At 43.6% G+C, this 25372-nt stretch overlaps 1 protein-coding gene across 2 annotated transcripts in view; it reads left to right on the forward strand.

Annotated features, from left to right (window-relative positions):
• The first annotated feature begins 3791 nt into the window (after positions 1 to 3791).
• Positions 3792 to 25372, forward strand: part of LOC129695921 (EGF-like repeat and discoidin I-like domain-containing protein 3) — a 150055-nt gene continuing 128474 nt past the window's right edge. Inside the window, exon 1 of one of the 2 annotated variants that reach the window (XM_055633385.1) lies at positions 3792 to 4319. In XM_055633385.1, the coding sequence (XP_055489360.1) occupies positions 4247 to 4319 (73 nt within the window). In that variant the 5' untranslated portion in view covers positions 3792 to 4246. The remainder of the gene's footprint in view (positions 4320 to 25372) is intronic. The other variant, XM_055633382.1, reaches the window with a different exon arrangement.

Consider the following 25372-nt stretch of genomic DNA (forward strand, 5'->3'; position numbering starts at 1 on the left):
GTGTAATGCTTAAGCTAATCACCATTCCCTACGAATTACCGGAATTAACTTTGATCAAAACTTTCAACTTTGTGATGAATCCCATTAAACGTAACTCAAAGTGCAAATGATTCCAAATTCAACTTGAAACTGTTGAATCCATCCTGGGAAAGTTGTAATAATTCATGAAACCGGTTAAGAATATTCTCTTCTGGAACAGTTCATTGTGAAAGTAGAATCTTTTTAGCCTAGAATTCTGTTGACAACCTGGCCCCCATGCGATAAGTCATCGAGCATTTTGTTTGTTAATTCAGTCTCGGAAATTCAATAATAAATGAGGCCCAAAGCATCATCAGCTGCTGACTAGGCACTGCATGAAGCCTTACTAAGTGGGCCCTTCATTGAAAGTAGATTGAATGGAGCACAAAAACATAGCATAATGTGATACATTATTTAGGCTTTTGATTAATAGTTGAATCAGATTGTTGTGGATAACTTGAAAATATAATACCACACCTTTAAAATAAGATAGTGCAATAATTAAGTCTGCTGGCTTTAAATTCTGAAGGAATCAACTGTTTAATGAGAAAAATGTATTGTTGTTTTGAGATACAGTGTAACACAGTTCAGTGCACAGTCACAGAACGTTTTAATCTCAAACAGCTGACAAAAATATGAAATATTTATGTATTCAGGGCAAAGCAAATGGAAGAGAGAGAGAGAGAGGGGGGGGGGGGGGAAAGAGAGAGTCCCCATCCTCCACCAAGACTCATTGTCCTTTCACTTGATATTGCAGGAGATAATAACAATGTATTTATTATTGCTGGTACTTTGAATCTGCTCCTATCATTCAAGAATGAGAAGAATCTTATTTTCAGTTTTCTACTAAAGCATGTTTATTTATGGAACAGGTCATGTAATAGTTAACAAAGAATATGCTGCTCATTATTTAAACCATGCATTATTTTTTTCCCTTCCAATTATACGAGTGGGCAACTAAGGTTCATCAGAATGCATTTTGCAGATAGAAGCATTACATTTATGGAAATAAATATTCTTAGCATTAAAGGAATTTGTTGAGAAAGATGAAAACTATCTTGAAAGATACAACGCTATATTGTGAGGGGACCATATTTTACACAATAGCTACAGAAAATGTCAATGTCAATTTCACACATTCAATAAAGGATGCGCTTCTAGGTTTAAGACATTATGAAGAACCCAAGTGCTTGCATCCAGCCATATTATACCTGGCCTGAAGAAAATGTATCTCCCCTTTGAGAAAACAAGACTTGATCTTGTCACTAGAGTTTTACTGCTCTATTTTGTTTGCTGTGAGCTTTACTTATATCAAAATGAGATAAGTACTGTCATCACTAAGGATAAAATTCTCCTGCACTAGGAACAGTTTGTTCCTTCTGGCTCTGCCAGTTATCTGAAGGAACTATACAGTTAAATGTGAGGGAACAAAGTGGTTTGTGATTCCATTTCAGCAGGCAATTAAGAGTCAACTACTTTGGTAAGGGGATGGAGTCACAAATCAATATACTTCTTTCCCCAAAGACCATTGGGAAACCGATTGTTTTTTTTAATGACAATCCAACAGCGTTATCGCCCTTTCCAGCATTATTTTTTAACACAACTACAGTTTTATGCTATGATGGTAGAATTTAGATTCACGCCGTTTGGATTGTTTGCCCAGGCAGATGTATTACCAGACATTCTGCTGTTCTGATCATTATTTTTGGCTGCATGTTTTATTTCTTTACATAGAAACATAGACATAGAAACATAGAAAATAGGTGCAGGCCCCTCGAGCCAGCACCACCATTCCTTTTGATCATGGCTGATCGTCCCCTATCAATAACCCGTGCCTGCCTTCTCCCCATATCCCTTGACTCCACTAGCCCCCAGAGCTCTATCTAACTCTCTCTTAAATCCATCCAGTGATTTGGCCTCCACTGCCCTCTGTGGCAGGGAATTCCATCAATTCACAACTCTCTGGGTGAAGCCTTCCAATAAACAAACTAACAAACAAACATCTCGGATCTTTTGATTTTAACGTTCTGCCATTTACCTGCTACATCGCATATCAGTAGCAACATGGAACTGCAGATTGCTGGTTTACCAAGGAAAGACACAAAATGCTGGAATAATTCAGCAGGTCAGACCGCATCCCCGGAGAACACAGATAGGTGACGTAATCTGAGGAAAGACATTCTTGCCATAGAGGGAGTACAGAGAAGGTTCACCAGACTGATTCCTGGGATGTCAGGACTTTCATATGAAGAAAGACTGGATAGACTCGGCTGGTACACGCTAGAATTTAGAAGATTGAGGGGGGGATCTTATAGAAACTTACACAATTCTTAAGGGGTTGGACAGGCTAGATGCAGGAAGATTATTCCCGATGTTGGGGAAGTCCAGAACTAGGGGTCACAGTTTAAGGATAAAGGGGAAATCTTTTAGGACCGAGATGAGGAAAACATTTTTCACACAGAGAGTGGTGAATCTGTGGAATTCTCTGCCACAGGAGGCAGTTGAGGCCACAGTTCATTGGCTATATTTAACAGGGAGTTGGATGTGGCCCTTGTGGCTAAAGGGATCAGGGGGTATGGAGAGAAGGCAAGGATGGGATACTGAGTTGGATGATCAGCCATGATCATATTGAATGGCGGTGCAGGCTCGATGGGCCGAATGGCCTACTCCTGCACCTATTTTCTATGTTTCTATGTCTTTGCTTTAGAGAAAGGAAACTGCCCATCCCCCAACCTTTATTACCTTTAATTCCTAAGAGCAATTCAGGAGCCTACCAGCAGCCTTAACACCCGAACCTAACAGGGGAAACAGTGAAACTACAATAACTTCTTACAGAAGCATTCACACCTCACTATTTGATTTATGCTCTGTACGCTGTCAAAGTGAATCATTTTAGTGCATTGAATTATAAACCCCAGGATATCAAATGCATGCTAAATCTTTGTAAATTTCTATCTGAGCTAATGTATTTATTTGGGTTTCACCCCCGTGCTGGCTTGAGCCGGCTGCATCTGTAACATGTTTGCAGTCCGAATAATCCTTAAACAATGTACCATTGCCACCTGTTGTGGAAGTGTGATAAACGGCTGCCACCAGGAAGCCTATTTTAACAAACAAACCACTACATTTTTAAAGAGTTTTAAAATCTAGCGTATTACATGGATGGGCAAATGGCAATGGGCGACAGATTATTATAGTTTTCAACTTCACTGTGGAGAAATTGGCAGAAGACAATTAATTACTGTTGGTAATCCCTAAATAACACATTTGGCGATGGTGCTTGGGTTATTAAGAGCTATTCCGGCACAAATAACTGAGCGCTCCAGTGGAGGAATATTGCTTTTGCAATCACCCCGTGCGATGTTATTCGTTCCAGATTTGTTTGTATTCGTTTTACCTTAAACTTTGCATTTATCTATCGCGTCTGTGAAATGAGCTAAAACACAGCTCTTTCCCCTTTAAAGTCCATCTTAAAGCAAGTTAGGCGCCAGAGGAGCAAGATGCCAAGAGCAGCATTTTACAGGAGATACTGCCTGACCTCTGTGCTGCTTCAGTGTTATTTAAAGCTCCTCTAGTAGCTTTGATTTAAAAGGCAGGTCGGAATCATTGCCTTTGCAACATTAAACGGGAAATGTTACCAAGCTGGTTTGAATGTAGAGTGGAATAAAAATGAGGAGGGGAGGTAGAGGTTTCAATGTTTGGATGCAGAGGGTGGAGGGAGGGAGGAGTGGGTGTGAAGTAGGTGAGTAGGGGGCTGGCTGGCTGGCTGGCTGTTGTTGGGCGGGTGGAACACGTGTAAGCGGCGGCGCTGTGTCTCTATCAGTGGCAGAGGATCAGGATCAGTATCAGCCAGCGCTATCTCGGGCTGCACTGCTGCTCCGCGCTTGTGGTGTGACAACGGGCATCCGGCGTCAGTCTCAGTGTCTCAGTGTGTGTGTGAGAGAGAGGGAGAGAGAGTGGAGAAGGAGGCTTTGTCCTGCCCTGTCGATTTCAGGACTGGGAACTGGGGCTGTGGCTGTGGCTGGGGCTGTGGCTGTGGCTGTGGCTGCATCCAAGCCAAACCTTCCCACTGTGTGTGTGTGTGTGTGTGTGACCTGACCAGTCTGCAAACAACGCGGCGATCTGGAGCAAAAGCAAAGGGGGGTCTGGTCTGGTCTGGTCTGGTCTTAATTGCAACGCCCTGCTTGACGGAGCTCCTGAGCAAGAGATAAACAAGAGGACGGTCAGCATGAGGACACTCCACTTCTCCTCCACTTTCATCCTCTCCTTCAGCCTGGCCATCATCCTCCGCCTCGCCAAAGGTGAGTGAGTCCCGGGAGTTTAGTTGCTACAGCGCTCGGTTGTGTTTAAAGGGACTCGCTGCATTCTCCGCCCGCCCGTCTATGTCTGTGTGTGTGTGTGTGTGTTGCTGTCACTGAAGAAGGGACAACATCTTCACACCCGCAAATGTTTTCCATTCCAGTGTCAGCACTTTTTCTGTAATGATCCCGCTGCTCCAAAACAGCCCCCCCCCCCCCCCCCCCCCCCCCCCCCCCCTCCCCTGGACCACCCCTTACTGAGATCATTTTAAGTTTTTATTTTAGGACAAAAAAAAAGATGGAAAGGGAAAGAAAGGGCCCGAGAACGATTCTTGTGTGGCGTCCTTCTGACATTTAAACATGCGAGCTGGCATTTGTCCTGCCCTCCCGGACGTTGCTTATCCTCCCAGATAGACACACACATGCTGGAGATTGCCCCTTCTCCACCAGATAACAGGGTTTGCCGTCTCTGTTACGGTATCTGGGGTGAGTTTTAGCTGTTGTGGATGAACAATTAGGAGATCTCTCCCCCCCCCCCCCCCCCCCCCCCCCCCCCCTGCCCCCTCCCCAACCTAACCCAACCCTCCCCAACCTAACCCAACCCAACCCTCCCCAACCCAACCCAACCCCTTTGGAAGAGGCGCATCTGTGGGATGCAGGGAGCCAGAGAGAGGGGGGACTAGGAGAAACATCAGGCAAAAAGGTTCTTTCAATGTGAACCTGACCCCAAACGTCACCCATCCATCCCTTCTCTCCAGAGATGCTGCCTGTCCCGTCCCGTTGAGTTTCTCCAGCTTCCTGTGTCTATATCTTCTCTTTCATTGCTCCTTTGCCTTTCTAGAACTCGCTTTATACTCTCTAGAATTTAGAAGATTGAGAGGGGGATCTTATAGAAACTTACACAATTCTTAAGGGGTTGGACAGGCTAGATGCAGGAAGATTGTTCCCGATGTTGGGGAAGTCCAGAACAAGGGGTCACAGTTTAAGGATAAGGGGGAAGTCTTTTAGGACCGAGATGAGAAAAACATTTTTCACACACAGAGAGTGGTGAATCTCTGGAATTCTCTGCCACAGAAGGTAGTTGAGGCCACAGTCCATTGGCTATATTTAAGAGGGAGTTAGTTGTGGCCCTTGTGGCTAAAGGGATCAGGGGGGTATGGAGAGAAGGCAGATACAGGATACTGAGTTGGATGATCAGCCATGATCATATTGAATGGCAGTGCAGGCTCGAAGGGCCGAATGGCGTACTCCTGCACCTATTGTCTATGTTTCTATGTTTCATCCCTTGCTTTGGAAATAGTTTTGCAGCGTGGAATTAGGAGTGGGATAGCGCTGGCAGGTTGGAGACAGGACGCGTTCTGCTTGCTTGCTCGGATGAAGGTGTTGTTGTGGATGGCTCGGAGCAAAGAGCTCCTGTAGTATCTTTGGTTCCGAGGGAAGGGAACAGCGGCTGATCGGGACGTTTGCAATCTCCATGTGCTCTCTCTCTCTCTCCGTCCTATTGATCGGAGGCAGAGACACAATGGGTTTTTGTCTTAAATTGTGCTTGCAAGAAAATTCCCAAGCAAAAAAAATGCTAAATGCACTTCAATTTCCAAATAATCGCCAGTCAGCAAACTTATTAAATTGTATCGAAAGGCGCTCCCAGGGTCAATCATTCACGCGTTTCCTTTTGTTCTGTAATACATTCTGGTGGCCGCTTTAAACACATCACAGATTGCACCGAGTGTATGTGTGTGTGTGTTTGCTTGTGATTTCCCCAGGTCTGGTCCAGAATTGCGAACAATGGATTTTAATCTATATATATTATTTTGTATATATATAATGATGGGTTAAATGCAGTTGCGAGGAGGCTGTGGGTGTTTTTCTTTGCTCCATCTGTATGGGACAAGGCTGTGAGAAATGCTCACTGCGTCAAGTGGAGCAGCGATGGTGTGTGTGTAGCTGTTCCCCGCTCACACTGTTACACCGCGCTGTAAACCGCTACACTCCGGGACTGCACAAACAGCGCTGTGCATTCAGCAGGAGACTCCGGGAGACAGCAGAAAGGATACATCAGTAACGGAACCCATTCCCTATCCGCCTCCCTATATGCCATCTGCATCACGGTGCATTTTTTATTGTTATTTTGTGTTTTGCTCCATGGTTCTTTTAATATATTGTAACACAAATTAAAACCATCACACAGCGCCAATGGGAAGAACCGCTTTCATCATTGCTTGTGGTTTCTTCCTTGTTCAACTTATCTCGCTGAGAGTAGAAAGCTAAATATAAACACACACACACAGCACATCGCCTTGGCATGTTGAGGGTGTTCGATGTCGGAGTTATCTCGAAAGTATTATTTATTTCAACAATATAGAAGTGAGATTTGCTCACAGCTTCACGCAATGTGCACTGAGCGAACTCGCAAGGGACGCGATTTTGTGATCTCATTGAACATATGTCCTGCTGCTGCTATTTATTTTATTTTAATTTCTTAGCGTCCTGTAACAGAAGCGAGTTGTAGGGGTAAAATACTAATGACTACTATGGATCCTCAACATTTCAGTGCTAAAACTGAATCCACATCTCTGTCATCAAACTGAATATTTTATCACCTTGTGAATTATTAATCACAATGCTGCCTTAAAATCTATGCTACTGCTGTATGTATGCATGTGCTCTTGCACAGCAGCCGTGTGGGTTGATAGAAGTGAATTTTAGCTAGGCTTCGCCTGAAATCAACTTTGTATTCCTCCTTGTAAGAGGGAAAAAACACCCCGTTTACCACACGCAATAAAAGGTTAAAGCAGTGTAAACATTGCTTCTCACTTAAGGATTATGTATAATTGTTTATTGAGCAATTTAAAATTATGTTAAATGCAAGGCTTTAATTTGTCAACTCAGGCTTTTATTTTATTGCAGACGTTCATTAATAGAGACAGGAATTTGTTCCCCTGTAATTTAAGATTTTCAGGTATATCAAAGCCTTGGAGAGTTAATGTGATGTAAGGGTGTAGCTGTTAGACAGAGCAGGTGGTTCATGTCTGCTTTAATGTTGTTATCCCAACCTTTGCTTTGCACCTTTTATGACTCCAAGACATATCTTTGATTGTTCCTCTTGCATCATCATTATACTTTTATTACTAAAAGTGTGGTAGTCATTTTTCACCCCTCTCTGCTCCTGTTGACTTCTTATTTACACCTGTGTTGCATCTGTCCAAAGCTTCTTATCTGAAGAAAAGGTACTTTGTTCAAGTTATTAAATTCATGCCAAATAAATCTGCCTGAAATGGCTCTGTCACTGGCCAGTATTACACTATGCAAACCGACATGTAGGTGTAGGTGTCGGCTGTGGCTCGGATGCTGGATTTCTCATCTTTGAGTCAGAAGGTGTTGTGTTTGACTCCCACGATTGAAACTTGAACGCTGAACATCTAACCAGACTCTCCATTGCAATGCTGAGAGAGTACTCGGAAGATGGACACAAAACGCTGGAGTAACTCAGCGGCACAGGCAGCATCTCTGGAGAGAAGGAATGGGTGACGTTTCGGTTCGAGACCCTTCTTCAGACTAATCAGGGGAAAGGGGAACGAGATGTGAACAGTGGTTTAGAGGGATATGGAACAAATGAATGAAAAATATGCAAACAAGTAACGATGATAAAGGAAACAGCCTATTGTTAGCTGTCAGGTGAGAGAGTCTTGGAGTGTCACCCATGAAATTATATATTAAACTAAGGTGGTGGCTGCTCTGTCCGATACATTTTGTAGATCAGATTGCAAAGGAAAAACGGGAGATAGATAACCTGGCCATTTATTTTTACCTCACAATCAACATCAAAGGGCAAAACGAAAATCCATTCATTTCCACTTTGTTATTTGCAAACCTTGCAAAGGTGACTGCATTTCAAAAGTACTTGGAAGCATTGTTAATATAAATCCAATTGCTTCCTTTTTTAATAAGCAAAACTATTGAAATCCTCCTAGACAGTACACAAGGCTACTCCGTTACATGGGAGAGCAAGGAACAGCAGATGGTGGAAGCTTGAGCAAGAGCTGAGAAACTCAACGGGTCGGGCAGAATCTCTGGAGAACTTGGATAGATGACGTTTCGGGTCAGAACAAGGGTCCCGTTCCTATCCATGTCCTCCAGAGATGTTGCCTGACCCACTGAGTTAATCCAGCACTCACTATTTTTTTTCACATTTCTCAATTACATTTGAAATTAAGCTAATTTACAGCCGTTTTAAAAATTAGCTTTTGCAATATAAGTCAATAATATTTTTATAGATTGATGTATATATATATATATATATGTAACCGAAGATAGATACAAAAAGCTGGAGTAACTCAGCGGGACAGGCAGCATCTCTGGAGGGAAGGAATGGGTGACGTTTCGGGTCAACACCTTTCTTCAGGCAGATATATGTATCTTGTCCAATTGAAAGAAAATAGCCCACCTGATTAAAATATTAAGTGGCCATTCCAGTTCCAATAATATATTATAATAAAAACCTGGTCATCGCAGTTAACAGATGCAACCATGCACTTAGTTCAATAAACTGTGTAAGCATGTGGTTGTGATTTCAAACACGATTTTTCAACATTGCCACTTGTAGAATACAAGTTTATTGATTGGGGTGACTCATTCTTGGATTACTGGCGAAAAGTGCAGAATAGAAGTAAAAACATAGAAACATAGACAATAGGTGCAGGAGTAGGCCATTCGGCCCTTCGAGCCTGCACCGCCATTCAATATGTCATGGCTGATCATCCAACTCAGTATCCTTTACCCCTTCGATACCCCCTGATCCCTTTAGCCACAAGGGCCACATCTAACTCCCTCTTAAATATAGCCAATGAACTGGCCTCAACTACCTTCTGTGGCAGAGAGTTCCAGAGATTCACCACTCTCTGTATGAAAAATGTTTTTCTCCTAGCCTTCTCTCCATACCTCTCCATACCCCCATGATCCCCTCAGCCAGAAGGGCCACATCTAACTCCCTCTTAAATATAGCCAATGAACTGGCCTCAACTACCCTCTGTGGCAGAGAGTTCCAGAGATTCACCACTCTCTGTGTGAAAAAAGGTCTTCTCATCTCGGTTTTAAAGGATTTCCCCCGTATCCTTAAGCTGTGACCCCTTGTCCTGGACTTCCCCAACATCGGGAACAATCTTCCTGCATCTAGCCTGTCCAACCCCTTAAGAATTTTGTAGGTTTCTATAAGATCCCCCCTCAATCTCCTAAATTCTAGAGAGTATAAACCAAGTCTATCCAGTCTTTCTTCATAAGACAGTCCTGACACCCCAGGAATCAGTCTGGTGAACCTTCTCTGCACTCCCTCGATGGCAATAATGTCCTTCCTCAGATTTGGAGACCAAAACTGTACGCAATACTCCAGGTGTGGTCTCACCAAGACCCTGTACTACTGCAGCAGAACCTCCCTGCTCCTATACTCAACCTATTGGATTGCACATTGTAGTAGGCAGATTAATAGGCTAAGACATATGAGTAATTTGACAAAATTGTGACAAGGAAGCTATTTTATGTTGGAGGACAAAACCGAGAGAGACTTTACAAAACAAACTAATTTGGAGCAACATCTTTCAGGATTTGCATCAAAAATCCTTGTTTATGACCACCTATAAGTCTGTGTCTTTGTTGTTCTTAGAGTCTTCTCAGTAATCTCACTATGGAGGAATATGTCTCAGTTAAAGGGGGATAGAGGAAGGTTTGTAATCAGCAGGCAGGCTTTCTTGACGTCTGATTTTGAGCCTTGCAAATTCCTGGCACCAAGACCATGCCGAACTGTATATCACTCGGCCCAGCCATCTGGTGTGCCTATGCGGCAAGTGGGAGAAGGCTGGCGGGGAAGGAGATGGAAGAGTCCGTCCGGGATGCCGACTGTTGCACATAATACCAGGAGTAAAACCAAGTCAAGTTTCCGTTCAGCTATTTTTCTGGGACATTTCCCAACTTGGCCACATGCTGATGTTGTGGGGGAGCAGGGTTAACTGGGCTGAATTCAAGTCGTGTCCTGATAGAAGCCTGAGTTATTGCCAAAGGGTCTGCGCACTGTGCTAGGACCAGATGGTTAGGTGTGGCAGGATTACATCCCTTTAAGGTCCCTAGTGAACATGTTGTGTTATTTACTGCCGTTTAGCAGCTGCTGCAATTAGTTAGTAGTCTACACACAGCCTTAACATCCATCCTATCTTGCAACTGGCTATCTGGTATTATGACCATAATATTTGAGTGCACATACATCTTTTTTAAAGTTTGCTCTTGAATGTTACGATTACCTTGTGTTTAATGGTTGGTGCCCAAATGTCCCCATCAATTTTGATGTGGATACTGCCACACATTTGTTAAGCTTTCAACGGAGTAAAACTAGAATTATATTCCAGAGCCTCTATTAGGCAGAAACATCAATACAAGGCGCTAGTTGCAACTTAATTACAGTGGTGTTCAAGTACCCTTCAAGTTGTTACTCATCCATAAGTGCCTGTTTAGATTCGTTGACTCAGTTACACCTCTATCAGAAGGCTGTAGACTCAAGCTCTCATGCTGGACCTGTTCTCATTACCTAGCTGACACAGTGCTATGTTGATGGCAGGCGGCTTCTGAACAACCCTTGCTGCTTGCTCTGGTGAGCAATAAAAGAGCCACGGCTCCCAAAATCGGGATGCTGCCTCTACCTTAACCTCGACGATTGCACAGAGAAGGTTAAATGTTGTAATTACAAGTCAGACAGTCAGTTTATTATTAGTAGTGTAGAAGCTTTTAGAAGCATTAAATTGTGGAGAAAATTATCTCTTACTTGGGAATTATTTATAAAATAAATTTTGGTAAGAGCAAATGTTATAAATTGACCAATTTGACTGAAGTTTTTGGATGAGATAATAGAAAGGTCCAGCACGAACAAACATCACCTATTTCTTTTCCACTAAAGATGCTGCCTCACCCGTTGAGTTACTCCAGCTTTTTGAGTCTATCTCCAGCACAGACAATGTTGTGTGTACGAAATTTAAAATAAAGTTTGATTTTAAAATTGAAGCATTAGCAACATGAACACAGAAAACATCAAATGCAACCAAATTATGTTTACAGTGTGGTACGATGACCCGAGACACTTCACAGAAGTGTTACCCGAGGCAACTTGTCACTGGACCTCATGCATAGAAACATAGAACATAGAAACATAGAAATTAGGTGCAGGAGTAGGCCATTTGGCCCTTCGAGCCTGCACCGCCATTCAATATGATCATGGCTGATCATCCAACTCAGTATCCCGTTCATGCCTTCTCTCCATACCCTCTGATCCCCTTAGCCACAAGGCCACATCTAACTCCCTCTTAAATATAGCCAATGAACTGGCCTCAACTACCCTCTGTGGCAGAGAGTTCCAGAGATTCACCACTCTCTGTGTGAAAAAAGTTTCTTCTCATCTCGGTTTTAAAAAGGATTTCCCCTTTATCCTTAAGGAGAGCATTTGTGACAGTTACCGAAGGAGGGGAGTAAAGCCAATAGTTTCATGTATGAAGTTCCAGTGCTTACAACTTATAATGCTTAAAGGCATGACCACAATAATGGAGTGTCTATTTCTCTGGATGATAGTGGCATTTGAAAAGGAGGGGCTTGGTGATCTTGGGAGTGCCCTGGTTCTGAGGTAGATTACAGATGTTGAGATGAAGAAAGCCCTGGTCCGAATATGGATGGTCCATACATATTTGATTATTGCCTTCAATATGAAATTGGATAAATATGGGGAAGGAAGGGGGAATACCATGAATAGGATTACTTTAGAAAGAGCCATATCGGACACAGTTGGTCGAATATCTACTCCATAGGGATTCGCTGTTCAATGATTCTATGGTTCAATTTTTTTTTTGCCAATATTATTCCCCCAACACAAAGGTTAAAAACAGATTATTTAATCTGAAACTCATTTGCTCTTTGTGTGCAAACTGACTGCCTTGTCTGCATACTGTACGTAACAATGATAGACACAAAAAGCTGGAGTAACTCAGCGGGTCAGACAGCATCTCTGGAGAAAAGTAATAGGTGACGTTTTGGGTCAAGACCCTTCTTCAGACTGAGAGTCGGGGGATAGGCAGTCTAAAGCTATGGGAGTCTAAAGATATGGAAGTGTAAGGTGTGAAAATGACAGATCAAAGCAGACAATGATGAAGGAAATGGAGAATGGTTCATTGTTACTGAGGGGAATCTGACAACGAGGCATTCAATCAGTAAATTAATCAGAAGGACATTGAAACTAGTCAGAGAAATAGGGTGGGGGAGGGATGGAAAGGAAGGGGATCCTGGAAGTTAGAGAAATCAATATTCATACTCGAAACATAGACAATAGGTGCCGATGTAGGCCCTTCGGCCCTTTGAGCCAGCACCGCCATTCATTGTGATCATGGCTGATCGTCCCCTATCGATAACCCGTGCCTGCCTTCTCCCCATATCCACTAGTCCCTAGAGCTCTATCTAACTCTCTCTTAAATCCATCCAGTGACTTGGCCTCCACTGCCCTCTGTGGCAGAGAACTCCATAAATTCACAACTCTCTGGGTGAAAAGGGTTTTTCTCACCTCAGTCTTAAATGGCCTCCCCTTTTTTCTAAGGCTGTGGCCCCTTGTTCTGGACTCGCCCAACATTGGGAACATTTTTCCTGTATCTAGCTTGTCCAGTCCTTTTATAATTTTATATGTTTCTATAAGACATCCCCTCATCCTTCTAAACTCCAGTGAATACAAGCCTAGTCTTTTCAATCTTTCCTCATATGACAGTCCCGCCATCCCAGGGATTAATCTCGTGAACCTACGCTGCACTGCCTCAATCACAAGGATGCCCTTCCTCAAATTAGGAGACCAAAACTGTACACAATACTCCAGATGTGGTCTCACCAGAGCCCTGTACAACTGCAGGGTTGTAAGTTGCCCAAACAAAATATGAGGTACCCTTCCTCCAATTTACGCTGGGCCTCACTCTGACACTGGAGGAGGCCCAGGACAGAACGGTCAGTGTGGGAATGGGAGGGAGAATTAAAGTGTTTAGCAACTGGGAAATCGGTTAGGCTGAGGCAGACTGGGCGAAGGTGTTCAACAAAACGATTGCTGAGCCTGCATTTGGTCTCGTCGATATAGAGGAGACCACACCTGGAACAGCGGATCCAGTAGATGAGGTTGGATGAGGTGCAAGTGGACATGTGCCTCACCTGAAAGGGCTGTCAGGGTCCCTGGACAGTCGAGAGGGGAGGTATAGGGGCAGGTGATGCATTTCCTGCAGTTGCATGGGGAAAGTACCTGGGGAGGGGGTGGTTTGGGTGGGAAGGGATGAATTAACCAGGGAGTTGTGGAGAAAACCATCTCTGCGGAACTGGGTGGATATGGGAAGATATAGGATCCTGTTGGAAGTGGCAAAAATGTTGGAGGATTGTGCTGTATGTGACAGCTTAAGGGGTGAAATGTGATGCCTATCGTCAACAGCCTAAAGGGCATGTCCCACTTTCACGACCTAATTCACGACCTCTGCCGAGTTTGCCCTTGACTCATACTCGCAGCATGGTCGTCACGAGGTCATAGGTAGGTCGTAGCAGGCCGTGATGCTAGTCGTAGGTACTTGTGGCATCAAGTAGGTCGGGGCGTTTTTCTAGCCTGATGAAAAATGTCCACGAGTAAAAAAAGGTCGTGAATTAGATCGTGAATGTGGGACAGGCCCTTAACATCGAAAGTTTTGCAAAAGTAATCCATCGCTTATACAGCTCTTGGATATTTTAACATTTTGTTAATAAACAGGTGAATGTCTATCTTGCATATAAACATGCAAATTCATGCAGGAGTTGGTCACCAGGCTGATCCAACCCACTCCTTTTCCATAAGTTTACGACTGACCAAACTGTAACATCAACTGCACTGTCCCATATGCCCAGGCTAACCCCTCATCTCCTTGTTCATGAAAAATATATCTACCAACCTCTGCTTTAAAAAAAATCAAATATTCTGCTTTCACTACCCCTCGAAGAAAGTGTTAAAGACTATTGAACGTCGGAGAGAAAAATACAAATAAATGGGCCACATCATATTTTTAAACATGACCCTTAGTTCTAGATTTTCCCACAAGAGACTATTTTCTCATCATATCCGATCTGTCAAGACCCTTTAGAATTTTATATGTAGAAATAAACTTGCCTTTCAATCTTCTGAACTTTGGCAGATGCATACAATGTCTGTTCAATCATTCCACGTAAGATAACTCAGCTAGTAAACCTCCTTTGAACTGCTTGCAATGCATTTACATCCTAACTTCTACAATCTAGTTTTGTATAGTTATCAGTTTTAAGTGAGAATATTTAGTGGCAGAAATGCTTCAAACCGCTGAGCTTAGATTTTAGTTGCCACATAATGTGTGTCATAAGAAATCAATATCTGACAAATGTTCATCTTTTTTCTGAACTGCATAGTCCACCATCTATCTATATATTACTAACATTCTCATCTTGTTTGTGATTCTGTGTGTGTGCGTGATCGTACACGGTAGTACCGCTACAATTTTTGGACCTCTTTAATCACAATTGCCTTGTGGTGTGTATTTCTCAAGTTTTGTTCAGATTGATGTCATATTTTACAAGTTATTCACATTTTTAACTTTACAAAATCCCACTTTGAGAAACAAAATCCATCTGTCTGGCAGTTAGCAGCTATGACGTCACAATGGGATTGTAACCCTGCCCGCTACAATGTTGCAATCCCAGGACACTGAGTCCTGCCAGCCCTAGCAACTGCATTGCATTTTTTTAAAGTTTAAAATGAAGGAGGGTGAATAAGGGGAAATGAATCGCCCCTGCACAGTTGGGGGCTATGGGTGAGTGGTGGAATATTGCGTTGGGGGAACGGGTTGTGTTGGGAAACCGGGCCGCCTGTGGGGACTATGGATGAGTGGTGAAAGATTGCGGGTGAACGGTTGTGTTGGGGGACCAGGTCTCCTGTGTGACAGGCCACTTGGTCTAGTAATCTTTTAAAAGTCACATCACATCACATAGCTGACAATTATCAACTGATGGAAAGGTTGCAATCAATGATTTTTCCTGTAACTATCTGACCCGTAACATAACTTGCACCGTCTATCTCTGTTCTTACAGTCTGAGGGAGTCTGGCACTCCCTCGGTTCAACAATTCTAGTTCTTGTGTTTAATATTTATTTGGCTTTTCCCCATCCCAACTCTGTAACTAGGGTGGTGAATCTGTGGAATTCATTGCCACGGAAGGCTGTGGAGGCCAAGTCAATGAATATGGTTGAGTAGACGTGACAGGCCAAATTCTGTTCCTATACCTTATGAACCTTTGAATTCCCAATAGCCTTATAAATGCTTCAGCCAAATAAAATGTGTTCTGATTATTCTGATATCCTTCATTTTAATTAATCTGCTATGTGTGACCATGGCTTTGGACAGCATGACTCAAAGCAGATACAGATCTCCCCTAAGCACTTGTATCATTTATTTCTCCTTCCTCCAAGAATATTCGTTTTAAGATAGTCTTTGATTAAAGTGCCAGCAGAACTCGTTATGTAGCTTAGTTTTGAATTTAAAAAATAATCTGTGCGGCCATTTAATAACTTTTATTGCACAAAACCTAATAATGCAGAGAGAGCAGCTGTCCTTTCATCTTTCCTCACCGCTCCAAATACAGCAATAAATATCACGTGCAAAGCAGCAGAATTGTGGTATAGAGTGCAAAACAATAAAACAGTAAGGACATTGTGTGATAAATATATCAATGAGTGGGCGGCACGGTGGCACAGGGGTATATTTGCTGCCTTACAGCTTGAGAGAGCTTGGATTAATCCTGACTACGGATGCTATCTGTATGGAGCTTGTTTGTTCTCCCTGTGACCGCGTGGGTTTTATCCGGGTGCTCCGGTTTCCTCCGACACTCCAAAGGCATACAGGTTTGTAGTTTAATTGGCTTTGGTAAAATTGTAAATCGTTCCCAGTGTACCACTAGGACAGTGAATGTTAGTGTACGGGGCGATCGCTGGTCGGCGCAGACTCGATGGGCCGAAGGGCCTGTTTCTCAGCTGTATTTCTGAAGTCTAAAAATCTGAAGAGTGCAAAACAGGATTGTAGTTCAATCTGAAGTAGTGCAAAAACATATTAAAGTACAATGAAGGAATAACCAAATGAAATAGAGTTACAAAGTGTAAACAGTCTCTACGTCAGGTCCCCCTTCGTTCTCCCAAATCTCCCCCTCTCCCCCCCCTCCCCCCCCCCCCATGGCAATCCCCCTACTCCAGGTCCTCCTCTCTTCCTTCCCTCAACAGCGGCGTCCTCACTTCCACCTGTCCGTCCTCGCCTATCGGTCGGCGCCCTCATCGACCGCCACACCGACCTCCCCATTAATGCTGTCAAAGTGAAATTTATTGGTCACATGCACCCGAAGGTGCAGTGAAATGAATTTGCCAGCAGCGATACACCTAAAAAAAAAGAACATACAATACACAATAGAATTTAACACAAACATCCACCGCAGCATTCTCCACTGTGGTGAAAGGCAACAAAGTTCAGTTAGTCCTCCTTTGTTCACCCGTGGTCAGGGCCATAAACCCTCCGTAGTCGCCGCTACAGACGGCCAGAAGTACAGACCCTCTCGTCGGGATGATCCAAACTCCGACATCAAGATGGTCAAACACTTTGTCGTGTCCTCTCCGAACAGGTAGCTGGGTACAATGGAGGTGAGAGGTAGAAGATGTCGGTGAAGACTGTGGTTCCAGCTGAGTGCCGCACAATTTGAATTGCTTGCCTTTTTCGTTTTCATCCCACTTCCAGCTTCACTTCCAAATCATTGTTCTCCTGCGCCTCCAGAAACAGCGCATTTATCTTCCGATTAGGCAGTTTTTAGTTTGCTGAACAGCATTAATTTCAGATCATAGCAACTGTTCTCATTTTTGTCAGATAGCTTGTGTTAGTATTGATTCTCTTGTTACCACTTCCAGCTCTTCCAGATCAATCTTTAATTTTTACTTGTCTCATTATCAGCCCTTTTTTGCCTTGAATCATCGGGCTTTTTATCCTCTAATTACTCCTGCCTTCCACCCTGTCAAATATCTCTGTGTATTTTTTTTTTCCCTCCACTCCACCTCAGTATTTATTAGAAATAGTTGCTTCCCTCACATTAGTTGACAGATCACCAATTGCACAAGTTCACCAGTTGTAGTAGAATAAGGCCATTTGGCCCATCTAGTCTACTCCGCCATTCAATCATGGCTGATTTCTGCCTCCTAATCCCATTTTCCTGCCTTCTCCCCATAATCCTTGACACCCGTTCTAATCAAGAATGTGTCTATAACTCTGCCTATAAAATATCCACTGGAGTAAGAGGAATAGTAACTCTTTCCCTTTCTCCACAGATGCAGTGTGTAATGCTGAGTATTGCCAACATTTCCCATTAAGATTCACAGTGTGTAATGTATATGTTGGCTTTTAAAGGGCATATTTCAAATAGTATATTAAATATTTTCCACATCTTTTCCCTGTTTTGTACTTCTCCTTGATATCAATCAAAATGATGGTTTCTTTAAATTTTACATCAGATGGAAGAGGGATAACAAACATATGTATTCATATTTAAGCAACTAAATAAATCATTAGTGTGTGTTACACAAACAACTGCAGATGCTGGAATCTTGAGCAAAACACAAAGTGCTGCAGTAACTCATCGGGTCAAACAGCATAGAAACATAGAAACATAGAAAATAGGTGCAGGAGTAGGCCATTCGGCCCTTCGAGCCTACAACGCCATTCAATATGATCATTGCTGATCATCCAACTCAGTATCCCATACCTGCCTTCTCTCCATACCCCCTGATCTCTTTAGCCACAAGGGCCACATCTAACTCCCTCTTAAATATAGCCAACAAACTGGCCTCAACTACCTTCTGTGGCAGAGAATTCCACAGATTCACCACTCTCTGTGTGAATTTTTTTTTTCTCATCTCGGTCCTAAAAGATTTCCCCCTTATCCTTAAACTGTGACTCCTTGTTCTGGACTTCCCCAACATCGGGAACAATCTTCCTGCATCTAGCCTGTCCATCTGTGGAGGGAATGGACAGGCCATGTTGCAGGTCGGGACTCTTCTTCAGACTGATAGGCAAAGGTTTGGGTCAGGCCTTGACCATTAATCATCAGTTAGTTGAGTTCTGTGTTGTTAAATTTGGTATTAAAAAGTGAGGTTTAGTGTCTAAAACTTGCAGATGCTTAAGAACTGGGGCTGTTTCTAAATCAGCATGATCTTATTATTCTAATTGGTGTACCACATTCATTAGTGAGACAATGTTAACAAGATTATGGTGTTAATGACCACAAATCTTGAGGGAGTGCACAAAAATGTGCCATTAATGAAAGAGAACCAAATTAATGAAAGATCATCACAACAGATTGGAATGCATTTTTTTTTTCTGGTGTCTTGGAATTCTGCAAAGCTATCGGAGCCGTCCGGATATTGTGAAGGAGGTGGAATTGGGGGGAAATGCTTGTGTTACAAAATGCCATTGGTGTGCCACAGCAAGCTCCAGCACGAAAGAACCAGCATTGCTAAATCAATAATGTTCATGTGGCTGTCATTATATTTCAAGCCCAGGCTGGTAGACGGATGGAAGAGAAGCACCAACACTATTGTAGACCTCCCCAGCCTCCGTCTCTAACTCACCCCCTTCTTCCCCCATGTGGTTCCATCTGCCCATTACCCCCTCCCACCTGCATCCATTTCACACTTGCCAGCTCCTATCTCACTCTTCTTCCTCACCTCGTTATGGTCATAGAGTGATACAGTGTAGAAACAGGCCCTTCAGCCCAGCTACACTAGTCCCACCTTCCCGTGCTTGGTCCATATCCCTCCATGTACCCGTCTAACTGTTTCTTAAATGCTGGGATAGTCCCAGTCTCAACTATCTCCTGTGGCAGCTTGTTCCACACACCCACCACCTTTTATACCGGCTATTTCTCCTCTACACTCTCAGCCCAGATGTAGGGTCCCAACACAAAACATCGATGATCCCTTTGTCATCTACAAATGATCTGCTGAGATCCTCCAGCAGTTTTTTTATTACTTCACATCAACACATCGGCAGATCCATATCTCTCCATTTAACTATCTGGAATGTGTTACTGTTACTGAATTTGGTACAGTATAATGTGGATAAATGTGAGGTTATCTACTTTGGTGCAAGAACAAGAAGGCAGATTATTATCTGAATGGTGTCAAGTTAGGAAAAGGGGAAGTACAACGAGATCTGTGTGTCCTTGTACATCAGCAGAGGTGAGGAGGTCGTTGAGGACTTTGAGGAGAGCAGTTTCTGTGCTATGGAGGGGGCGAAAGCCAGATTGGAGGGGTTCAAGTAGGTTATACGTAGAGTATAGTAGTTGGGAGGTCTTGTTGCAGTTGTATAAGATGCTGCTGAGGCCACATTTAGCGTATTGTGTTCAGTTGTGGCATCATGTTATAAGAAATATGTTGGCAAGCTATAAAAGATGCAGAGAGGATTTACGAGGATGTTGCCAGGACTCAAGGGTCTGAGCTATAGGGAGAGGTTGAGCAAGTTATTACTCTTGGAGTGCAAGAGGATGAGGAGTGATGAGAGGTGTATAAGTTCCTGAGAGGAACTGAGAGAAGTTGGCTGGATGCTTTCAAGAGAGAGCTAGATAGGGCTTTTAAAAATAGCAGTCTGGGAATATGGGGAGAAGGCAGGAATGGGTTACTGATTGGGGATGATCAGCCATGATCACATTGAATGGCAGTGCTGGCTCGAAGGGGCGAATGGCCTACTCCTGCACCTATTGTCTATTGTCTATTGAATAGATTAGGTAAATGCAGTCTCTTGCCCAGAGGAATTGAGAACCAGAGGACTTAGGTTTAATGTGAGGGGGGGAAAGATTTAAAAGGAACCTGAGGAGTAACTTTTTTACACAAAGGGTTGTGGGTGTATGGGACTAGCTGCCAGAGGAGGTAGTTGAGGCTGGTGGTATCAAACGTTTAAGAAATATTTAGACATGTACATGGATAGGATATATTTAGAGGGATATGGGCCAAACACAGGCAGGTGGGACTAGTGTAGATGGGACATGTTGGTCAGCGTGGGTGTTGTGCAGAAGGCCTGTTTCCATGCTGTATGTCTCCAGGCTCCAGAGCTACAAGGGTAGGTTTGAGGCTGGGTGTGGTGCCGTGAGTGATTTACTTCCTTTCCACCATTTACCAATCAAAAGCTAGGAGTATGATAGAATACGCTGTAATTACTTGGATGAGTACACTGCCAAAAACTGCCAATTCAGCGGATATTTTTACGGCAGATATAGACAAATTCTTGATTAGAATGGGTGTCATGGGTTAGAGGGAGAAGGCAGGAAAATGGTATTAGGAGGCAGAGATCAGCCATGATTGAATGGCGGAGTAGACTAGATGGGCCGAATGGCCTAATTCTACTCCTATAACTTATGAACGTGAACTCCAGGCATGTTTAGTGGCATCGAAAATAAAGCAGCCCGCTGATTGTTACTTCATGCACCAGATAGACAATAGGTGCAGGAGTAGGCCATTCGGCCCTTCGAGCCAGCACCGCCATTCAATGTGATCATGGCTGATCATCCCCAATCAGAACCCAGTTCCTGCCTTCTCCCCATATCCCCTGACTTAGCTATTTTTAAGAGCCCTATCTAGCTCTCTCGTGAAAGCATCAAGAGAACCTGCATCCACCACCCTCTGAGGCAGAAAATTCCACAGACTCACTACTCTTCTGTGAGAAAAAGTGTTTCCTTGTCTCTGTTCTGAATGGCTTACTCCTTATTCTTAAACTGTGGCCCCTGGTTCTGGACTCCCCCAACATCGGGAACATGTTTCCTGCCTCTAGCATGTCCAAGCCCTTAATAATCTTATACGTTTCAATGAGATTCCCTCTCATCCTTCTAAACTCCAGAGTGTACAAGCCCAGCTGCTCCATTCTCTCAGCATATGACAGCCCCACCATCCCGGGAATTAACCTTGTAAACCTACGCTGCACTCCCTCAATAGCAAGAATAGTTTGAAGGTCTTCAATGTGGATGCTGGGAGGTCAGGATCACTCTTTAGCCGTTGAGAGGACAGTTCTGCCTGATAACAGTTGGGCAAAACAGATAGGCAATACATTCTAGCCTTGTCAGTGATGCTTATACCCCCAAAAATTAATGAATTAAAAAAGTAACTCTTGAGAATTGATTGTGACTTAAGGAAGAACACAAAAACCCTGCATCCTGATTTGGAAAAAAGTGTTGCGTATCCACATTTGACATACAGATGCTTAAAATCTGTATGATATTTAAAAAGATGGACCCAAAATGCTGGAGTGGCTCGGCGGGACAGGCAGCAACTCTGGAGAGAAGGAATGGGTGATGAATGGGTGTCGTTTCAGGTCGAGACACTTCTTCAGACTGATCATATCATATTTTAATATCAGAGTGATATCAAAAGAGTGTGCTGATGGCAGAATATCTCAGTTATCCTCAAAGTTAGAAATATCAGTGGGCTTTGGTGTTCAGCAACATTTAATCCGATCTTCTAGTGATATTGAGGTGAGAGCATTGGTGACGCAGGCGTTTGATGCATCTCCCACTTGATTAGTGGTGCTGTTTCACAATGATGGATGTTACCTAGCTGAGCAGTAACTTGGCTCAATATCCATGATTGCACAAGAACAGAAAAATGGGAGCAGTCGCAGGCCTTTAGACTTTAGATGTACTTTAGAGATACAGTGTGGAAACAAGCCCTTCGGCCCACTGAGTCTGCACTGCCGAGCGATCTCTATCCTACACACTAGGGACAATTTATAATTTTTACCACAGCCAATTAACCTATAAACCTGTATGTCTTTGGAGTGTGGGAGGAAATCTTGCAGTTACTGGGAGAACGTACAAACTCCACATAGACAGTACCCGAGGTCAGGATCGAACCTGGCTGTCTGGCACTGTGAGGCAGCAATTCCACCACTGAGCCACTATGCTGGCCATTCAGTCCTTGAGAATCCTCTACCATTCAGTGAAGGCATGGCTGATCTGATCCTAGCTTTAGGATCAGATCTATTCCTCACCCAATTCCCATAGCTCTTAATTCCCCAAAGATCTAAACATATTTTGCAACTTGAAAATACTTAATGTCTCAGCGGTCACTACTCTCTGGAGTAAAGAATCAAAACGCTTGCAATGCTCTGGGAAAAGAAGGTTCTCCTCGTCTTTTGTGCTAAAGGCAAGGCACCTTATCCTGAGAGAATGTTCTTAATTCCCTCTTAAGAAGAAACACATTTTCAGCGTCTAGTCTGTCAAGCTCCATTAGCACCCCGCATTCTTCTAAACATCATAAAACCAACCTACATCATCTTTTTTTCTCACAAGATAACTAAAGCTCTTCAGGCAGGAAGTCTTGGAATACTCTCCAATCTAACCACATTGTGGGAATGTAAATAGCTTGTTCTAAGCTTCACCCCCCCCAGTCTAATTTCAGTCAATAAGATACTGAGTTAAGCACTTGCACATCTAAACTTTATTTTGGAAAAACACAATAACAGTTCCCCACTACTATACCTAACCACCGTGGGTTCGATCCTTGTATCTGTTTGTCCAAGCCCTCCTAGCCTCGTGCAAGCAGAGAAACTCCAGAAGGTCACGCAGTCCCAAGCGTTCTTCCAGAAGATCGACACAGGACCTCGTGGGAGCGGCCTTTTATAGGTCCCCAAACCTTGAGGGGCCGAACCACATGGGGGTGGTCTCTATACAGTACAATAACAGATATCGATTAACACAGTACCTGATAGACATTTCCCTAACCCAATAATACAGTGACTAATACAATGTATCTGATGAAGTTTCTAGATGCAAGTTAACAGAGACGAATTATGCAACATGTGCCTGGATATTCAAGAAACCCAGACAAGGCTCAACACTTAACCCAATCAACATATAGCAAAGTAAAGCTTTGCAACAATATTTACAATGTATATGTGTCTGGTTTGCATTCACCCAATCCGTTTCATGCAATTTACACCTAATTGTCAGAATCTGCAGATGTCCCATTCTTTCCCAGCAACTCTTATCTAGGCTCTAGACAAGCTGGCACCATTCTTGTCCCATTTTTGTAGAAGGCACATTTAAATTGACCAAATGGCCTCGCAGCCCAGAGGCCTTTACTCAATTTTAGTGTCCTGGCATCTCCAATTTGGCCAGAATTAACAGGAATAATCACAAGAAGGAATGTAGCTGTTCAAGATGGTGTCTCACCAACATGCTCTCAGGGACAGTTAGGAATGGAAAACAAATGCTGGCCATTTTGGAGACCTCCCCTTTCTGAGATATGACTTTATTTTCGAAAGAAAGCTTATGAATCGTTTAGTCATAGAGTGTGGAAACAGGTCCTTTGGCCCAACTCGCCCACACCGGCCAGCAATGTCCCATCTACCCTAGGCTCACTTGCCTGGTCCATAACCCTCCAAACCTGTCCCATCCATGTACCTGTCCAACTGTTTCTTAAACGATGTGATAGTCCCAGCCTCAACTACATCCTCTGGCAGCTTGTTCCATACACCCACGTGTGAAAACGTTACCCCTCGGATTCCTATTAAATCTTTCCCCTTCACCTTGGAACCTATGTCCTCTGGTCCTCGATTCCCCTACTCCGGGTAAAAGACTCTGTGCATCTACCCAATCTATTCCTCTCATAATTTTGTAAATCTCTATAAGATCTCCCCTCATCCTCCTGCGCTCCATGGAATAGTCAAGTCAAGTCAAGTCAAGTTTATTTGTCACATACACATACGAGATGTGCAGTGAAATGAAAGTGGCAATGCTGATTCAGACTCCTCTAGTCTTCCTCTCATGATTTTGTAAACCTCTATAAGATCTCCCCTCATCCTCCTGCACTCCATGGAATAGAGACCCAGCCTACTCAACCTCTCCCTGTAGCTCACACCCTCTAGTCCTGGCAACATCCTCGTAAATCTTTTCTGACCCCTTTCAAGCTTGACAATATCTTTCCTATAACACGGTGCCCAGAATTGAACACAATATTCTAAATGCGGTCTCACCAATGTCGTACACAACTGCAACATGACCTCCCAACTTCTATTGATATATTCTTAGTTCTCCAGCTTCATGAAATTGATCAAGAGCTTTTGCAGTGTGAATTGCAGCATTGTCAGCAAGAACATTGATAGAGGATTGGACTTCTGTCACTGTTACGTGTGGAAGGTTAAATATTCCAGGGCGATCAAGGGGTGATTCCACACAGTAGATGTCGCAGACGGTCAAGGTTCCCCAAATGTGTTCTGTTTTTGTGAGGTTGCGTTCAGATTTGGCACAAACACAAGTGAATGTAGGAGCAGCTGACTTACACTGTCAGCAGTATGTTTGACAAAGCTTTGTGCAAATGGTTTCAAGTAACACTTCAGCAAGTACTGTGATTCATACAAATGCTCCTTCTGCCTGGCACTGGTGAATATACATCAGGGTTCGTATCAGATCCACGCAGTCACAGACAGCAAATACATTCTTTGAAAGATAACTCTACTTCCTGAATTGGGAGTGGATTGGAAGAAACCTGGATTTTGTAATTAGATAAATTGTCAGTGTGGAAGGGTCTCGACCCGAAATGTGACCCATTCAAGATACAAGATACAATTTATTTGTCATTTGGACCCCTTGAGGTCCAAACAAAATGACGTTTCTGCAGCCATACATTACAAACAAATAGACCCAAGACACAACATAATTTACATAAACATCCATCACATTGTTGTGATGGAAGGCCAAAAAAACTTATCTCTCCACTGCACTCCCCCCCCCCCCCGATGTCAGAGTCAAAGTCAAAGCCCCCGGCTGGCGATGGCGATTGTCCCGCGGCCATCAAAGCCACGCCGGGTGATGCGAGGTCGCACACCGGGTCTTGATGTTAGAGCCCCCGGCGGGCGCTCGCAGAGTCCCGCGGCCATTCCAAGCCGCGCGGGGCGGTGCTGTAAGGCCCCGCTCCAGGAGCTCTTCGACCCCGCAACTCGGG

The sequence above is a fragment of the Leucoraja erinacea genome, chromosome 3, assembly GCF_028641065.1.
Source record: "Leucoraja erinacea ecotype New England chromosome 3, Leri_hhj_1, whole genome shotgun sequence".
In the NCBI taxonomy this organism is placed as follows: domain Eukaryota; kingdom Metazoa; phylum Chordata; class Chondrichthyes; order Rajiformes; family Rajidae; genus Leucoraja; species Leucoraja erinaceus.